General features: G+C 47.0%; 1 protein-coding gene across 7 annotated transcripts in view; it reads left to right on the top strand.

Annotated features, from left to right (window-relative positions):
* Positions 1–296: 296 nt before the first annotated feature.
* UBE3B (ubiquitin protein ligase E3B) overlaps positions 297–6,098 on the top strand; it is a 45,891-nt gene continuing 40,089 nt past the window's right edge. Inside the window, exons 1-4 of one of the 7 annotated variants that reach the window (XM_010828664.1) lie at positions 297–436; positions 1,803–1,946; positions 4,274–4,450; positions 5,667–5,848. In XM_010828664.1, the coding sequence (XP_010826966.1) occupies positions 5,688–5,848 (161 nt within the window). In that variant the 5' untranslated portion in view covers positions 297–436; positions 1,803–1,946; positions 4,274–4,450; positions 5,667–5,687. Of the gene's footprint in view, positions 452–1,802; positions 1,947–4,273; positions 4,451–5,666; positions 5,849–6,098 lie in introns of all 7 variants that reach the window. The other 6 variants (XM_010828660.1, XM_010828662.1, XM_010828663.1 and 3 more) reach the window with 6 other exon arrangements.

The following is a 6,098-nucleotide window of genomic DNA, read 5'->3' as shown; positions in this document are numbered from 1 at the left end:
CGGAGGCGGGGCCGGGGCGGGGACTTCCGCTGTCTGCACCTCACTTCCGCCCCGCAGAGGACACCTTCCTAAAGGGTCCGTCGTACTACTACTAGATAGAGACCGCTTTTCTTCCAAGCTCCCTAGTTAGAATGGGTTGCGTCTCTTCTCGGCTGGGTCAGACGTTTATCCCTCTCCTGAATGCTCCGCTTTTGCAGCTCCCATAAATGACAAGATGCAGGGAGGTTTTCCCATCCGGACGAATAAGCTCTTCGGAAGTGTCGTTTCCGGAACTGGTTGTTGTTTTCCGACGGAACTCTCAGAGTGAACACCCCGGGGCAAGATGGCGGTCGGGCCTCGGCCGCTGCCCCGGGTCTGGCAGAACTCGGGGGTATTGGGCTGAAGCGGTGATAACTGCGGCCTCGATCCCGAGCGCCGGGGCCTCGAGCAGATAAAGGTCTACGGCCTGTGGGTAGCGAGTGGGAACAGGGTTGTGGGTTCTCCGGGTGGTGGGATCGGGGTCTGGGAGGGAGTTAGCCCTAGGGCCGGGTCCCTGCTTCGCCTGGTCGGGGTTGCAGGTGCTGGGGGCTGGTTTTGGGGCTTCAGGGGACGTTTCTCCGTGGCCTTTTTATTTCCGGAGCTACTGAGATAAAAAGAGGCAATAGGCCTTTATAAACAGACTTGTGCTGGATGAAAAAAAATTGTTATTGTGATTGATGCCGAGGACAGACGCCGGGCCTCAGAAGTCATCCGTACCGGAGTTCCAACCGATTCTTTATAACCTTGAGTGAATTCCCTCCCTTCTCTGTGCCTCAGTTTCCAACTCTGTAAAATGGAGTAACTAGCTCCTGTCAAATGGAGGATCTCGTGTGACTCAAGTTTTAGTACGATGCCTGACGGCTCTCAATAAAAACAGCTGAAGTGAATAATAATAGTAAAGAAAAAGCTGGTAGTAATCTGACTCCATCTTGGCCCCACGGGCAGTCTAGCATTCTTGACTTTGCCTTCTGTGAATGGGGGCGTCCCTGGGTCTTCTCTGTTTCACTTGAAATAAGTAATTGTTTTGGAGTTGGAGATGAGTTCAAAATCAGGAGCCTTCTGAACTCTGACAAGTCATGTCCCTCTCTGAATATCGTTTTCTCTGTGGGAAGGTGGTAGCATGCACCTATATAGGCTATAGCCTTCAATAAATGATAGTGATAGCTGTTATCATTAATAATCTAAGTCCTATTGCTTATTCTTAAGAAAATTAGGCTATTGAGACCTGATAGAGCTGTTGAAAAGTCAGAGGTGATTAAATATCTGTATAGTATTTGACCCATGGTCCACACTTAACCAATGGTGATGGTCGTTCAACCTGGCTGCCCAGCTGTTCCCACCATGAGTGGAGAATTCTGTGGGCCTCAGACAGCAGTTGGTATTTATGGTGCTTCCCTTTGGGATGACCCTCCCTGGACTGTCAGGCTCTTTCATAGTTCTCCATGACGTTGACCTCATCCAGAAAAGACTGAATCTCTTATGGAACTGTAGAAGTAGGGTCCTAACTCTATTAAAACCTTGGCTCTGTCCCTTACTAGTGGTCTAACCTGGGCTACCTGTGTGTATGTCAGTTGCTCAGTCATGTCCGACTCTTTGTGACCCCGTGGACTGTAGCCCACCAGACTCCTCTGTCCATGGAATTCTGCAGGCAAGAATACTGGAATGGATAGCCATTTCTTTCTCAGGGGATCTTTTTGACCCAGGGATCGAACTCGGGTCTCCTGCGTTGCAGGCAGATTCTTTACCATCTGAGCTCCAGGAAAATCCCAAACTTCAATTTACAGAAAAGGAAATTGAGGCGTACAGAGGATAAGGAACTTGACCAAATGAGAAAGAATCAGAACTGAAAAAACCCAAAGGCTGCTTTGATCCAGGTCTTTCTCTGCTATACACAGCCTTTTCTTTGATCATCCAGGGCATTTAGCAGAGTAAGTACCTCACAAATACTTCTGATGTGTTTTTATTTGATTGATGAACTGTAATAGATATTATGCAGCTAGAAGAAGTGAAGAAGAAAGGATTTGAAAAACTGCAAAGTGTGGACCATTACGTGGTGTAAACAAACCAGCATACAGCGTTGCCCAGGGGTTGGTGAGCTCAAGAAGAGCCCCCGGGAGAAGGGAAGTTTTGAGATAGCCTCACGGGTGCTTAGTCACAGTTTACATGCAGCCTCCCATTTTTCTGTCGGGAAAAGCTCTCTCTTCTTCTCCCTCCCCATCTTTCCCCTGCCCCCCGAGAGAGACTGTCTCCATGTTAAGGGAAGAGTATACCACGTGCTCATGGCTTGGGCAGGTTTGTTTGCAGCTCTGAGAGGCTTGAGGCTGTCACCCAGTCTAAACAGGGCCCAAGCCCAAGGGTTCATAGCCCAGGTGACAGGACTGGTGATAGAAAAAACTCTTTTAACAGGTGACCATTCTTTCCTATCCACAGACCCAGAGTGCCTGTACAGTTAAGGGCCTCTAGTAAAGAGTTTTTAAAAGGCAGATCTGTGTGTATAAAAATAATACGTCAGACTTATTGACTATGCGCCCTGTCAGCCACTTCGACGGGTGCTTGATGTCATCATCTCAGTCCTTATGATCAGCCTCTAAGCTGATTAATGGACAAGACAGGATGGCTCAGAGCTGTATCCCCGCAGTACACGGCACAGCTACGGCTCGCTCCTGCTCTGCCTGACTCCAAAACACTCGTGCCTCTCACAGTGCCATGTCGCCTGACCACATGCCTTCTGTGGAGAATTCAAGAAAACAGACCAGTTAGGGAAGCAAAGTGTCACACAGTCCCACTACCTCAAAGCAACCATTCTTCTTTAATTGAAATATAGGTGATGTATAATACATGTAGGTTACAGGGGTGCAGTATACGGTGACTCAGGTTTTCAAGGTTGTCCTCCATTTGCAGTTGTAAAATATTGGCTACATTCCCCCATGTTGTACAAAATATCCCTGCAGCTTGTTTTGTTTTCTGTTGTTGCACTGGGCTTTGTTGCTGCATGTGGGCTTTCTCTAGTTGGGGCGAGTAACAGCTACTCTCTAGTGGCGTGCGGGCTTCTCATTGCTGTGGGTTCTCTTGTTGCAGAGCTCAGGTTCTAGAATGCAGGCTCAGTAGCTGTGGAACACGGGCTTAGTTGTCCCTCGGCATGTGGGATCTTCCCAGACCAGGGATCGAACCCCTGTCCCCTGCATTGCGAGGCTGATTCTTAACCACCAGACCACCAGGAAAGCTCCTGCAGCTTATTTCAAACCTTCCAGTTCGTACCTCTTAGTGCCTTACCCTTTTCTCCTTCCCTGGCCCCACGGGCAACCACTTGTTCTTTATGTCTGTGAGCTTGCTTCTTTTTTGTTATATTCACTGGTTAAAACAAGCATTCCTGTTTTTTCCCCAGTTTTGTATCTACCTGTCCACAGGACTTTTTCTTGATGGAATTGGGGTCATAGGGAAGAATCTTTTGTATTCTATTACAAGTTAATCCCTAAAGGGATGTCGCATATAAGCCTAAATTATACTCAGTGGCCCCTCTTTGGGAACTCTGCCTCCCAGCTAATGAGCCTTAAGCTAAAATACCTTTGTTTAGCTCACAGGAAATATCCTGACCAGGCCTACCCATGAATGACTGCAGGGAGGAAGACATGAACACATCCCCTCTGGAAGCTGACCGGAACCAAGAAATGTTTGACTTTATTGCCTCCCTTTTTAGTATAAAAGAAGCCTGAATTCTAACTCAGGCAAGATGGTTCTTTGGGACATGAGTCCACCATCATCTCGGTTTGCTGTCTTCTCAAATAAAGTCGCTGTTCCCTGCCCCAGCAGTGGTCTCTTGACTTATTGGACTATTGTGTGACAAGCAGTGTGAGCCTGAACTCAATGAGGGTATTGGTTCACGGCCAGCCCCTTTTTCATTTCTTAAGCATAAACATTTTTCCAGTTTGCTAAAAATGCTAAACATAATTTGCAGTGGCTTTTAAACATTCCATTCCCTGTGTTATTCTTTCTTGGTTGCCATCATAAAGCCTACAGCTCTAATTCAGCAACTTCTTTGGGCTTATTCTCAACCTGCTTCCTTGAAACTGAGGGCTGGGGAGATACATGTGCCATTTAGATCTGATATTAATTAATTAAAGAGGACATGGGTGGGTTTTTTTTTTTTTTTAAACCAGAGGCCCTGTTTTTATTACTTTTTTTCCCGTGACGAAGATAAGACGATGCCCTGCCTATAAAACTCAATCCGAAATCTGGATTTTTTTTCTTTTGCCAGAAAAGACGAGCTCCTCTGAAGTGAGAAGCCGCCCTTAGCCGTGAGTCCTGTGTAAGATCACTAATGATTACCTGACATTTCTGCGTCACCAGCAGGTCCTCAGGTGAGAAGACTCTATCGCCTGTCTTCTCACACTCCCTCCTGGCATCAGGTGAAAGTTTCAAGATCGAATTACAGGTACTTAGTCACAGTCTGCATGCAACCTCCTGTCTTAATATTGGTTAGAGGCTCCCTCTACTGCTCCCCCGGCACCCCCCGCCACACACACTCCAGGAGGGACTGTCTCCATGTTTGTCTTGAGAATTACTGATGAGAGACCGGCATGTTGGCAAAGCCTTGTTTACCAGCTGTGGATCAGCGTTGAACAGGGGTCACACAGGTCCCTTGGGGAGGAGCCTCACGTGACCCTTTTTATCCTGGATGTTTTCACGTGAGCATGGCTTCGAGTGAGGTAACTTGGTAAAAAGATGGTTTTCTAGAAGTCTGAATTTCTGAATAATTCATTTCAGTGCCTGTGTCAGCTAGGCTGATTATTTTGCATAAAAGGACAAAGTTTTCAAGCATGTAAAGCCATTATCTCAGTGTGAGAGGCTCCATGGACCAGTACTGTGTGCTCTAGGCTGATAGCCACAACCATCCTTTTGGGAAAAGACAGTTACTGGTGATTTAGATGACACTATAATGGCTAATTGAGAGCCTCTGTCCAAGAATGCCAGTCTATGGATGCGGGCATCTCTGCTCTAACATCTTCATAAGCCCTTGGCCGAATGGGAATAGTAAGGACAGCAGGATAAGTTGTGCTTAGAACCAAACACATTCAATGTAATGGATCATCTCACATTCTGGAATCATGTACCTTTGGCTTTCCTTATGTTTAATTGGCCTTTAAAAAAAATGAAAGGCTTCTTTTGTGCTGGGCACAAAGTAGGTATCAGTAAATATTTGTTGAGTGAATAAATGAATAAAATGATGGTAACAGTAAATAATTATGTTTAATGTTTTGCCCTCCAGTCTTTACTTGGCAAAATAAAAGCTGACTGTTCAGTGAAATATCCAGGGACCTTTGACTTAGAAGAGGCCTGGTTTGAATTAGAGCTTTATAGATGGAATCGATTCATGCTTTGTTTATTCATTAAACGATTACTGAGCCTGAACCCTATGCCAGGCGCTGTGTTCCTTCTCTTAAGAAAATGTAATTATTTAGTATAGGAGAAAGCGTCGCTGGTCTGGGGAGTTGCATGAAAGGAGCCGATAGGAAGTTGGGACTCGTGCCAGGAGAGCTTTTAGCCCCTGGGGAGGGTGCCAGGGCTTTCTGCCCTTTGCTCCTAAGCCCCTTTCCATGAGTGTTTTTTGTATCATGACTGACATCAGCCACTGGCTGTTTTCCTTGCAGGCTTTGTGCAAGTTTGCAAACATGTTCACCGTTTCTCAGACCTCGAGAGCTTGGTTCATCGACAGAGCCCGTCAGGCTCGAGAGGAAAGGCTGGTGCAGAAGGAACGAGAACGGGCGGCTGTGGAGATTCAGGCCCACATACGGAGCTTTCTCTGTCGGCGTCGGCTGCAAAGAGAAATCAGGTGGGGGGCAGGAATCCTCAGCACGTTTTTTTGTTTTTTAATGTTGTTTTCTGCAGCTTAAAAAAGTATATTCGTTTTGGCCATGCCGGTCTTTGTTGCTGCACGCCAGCTTTTCTCTGGTTGTGGCGAGCGGGAGCTGCCCTCCCATTGTGATGAGATGGCCTCTTCTGGTGGTGCCTTCTCCTGTTGCAGAGGACGGGCTGTAGGCACATGGGCTTCAGTGGTGCGGCTTGCGGCCTCCAGAGTGTGG

The sequence above is a fragment of the Bison bison genome, unplaced genomic scaffold, assembly GCF_000754665.1.
Source record: "Bison bison bison isolate TAMUID 2011002044 unplaced genomic scaffold, Bison_UMD1.0 scf7180017864495, whole genome shotgun sequence".
NCBI classification, from domain to species: domain Eukaryota; kingdom Metazoa; phylum Chordata; class Mammalia; order Artiodactyla; family Bovidae; genus Bison; species Bison bison.
Note: the sequence above shows the minus strand (reverse complement) of the source record. Positions and strands in the feature narration are given on the sequence as shown.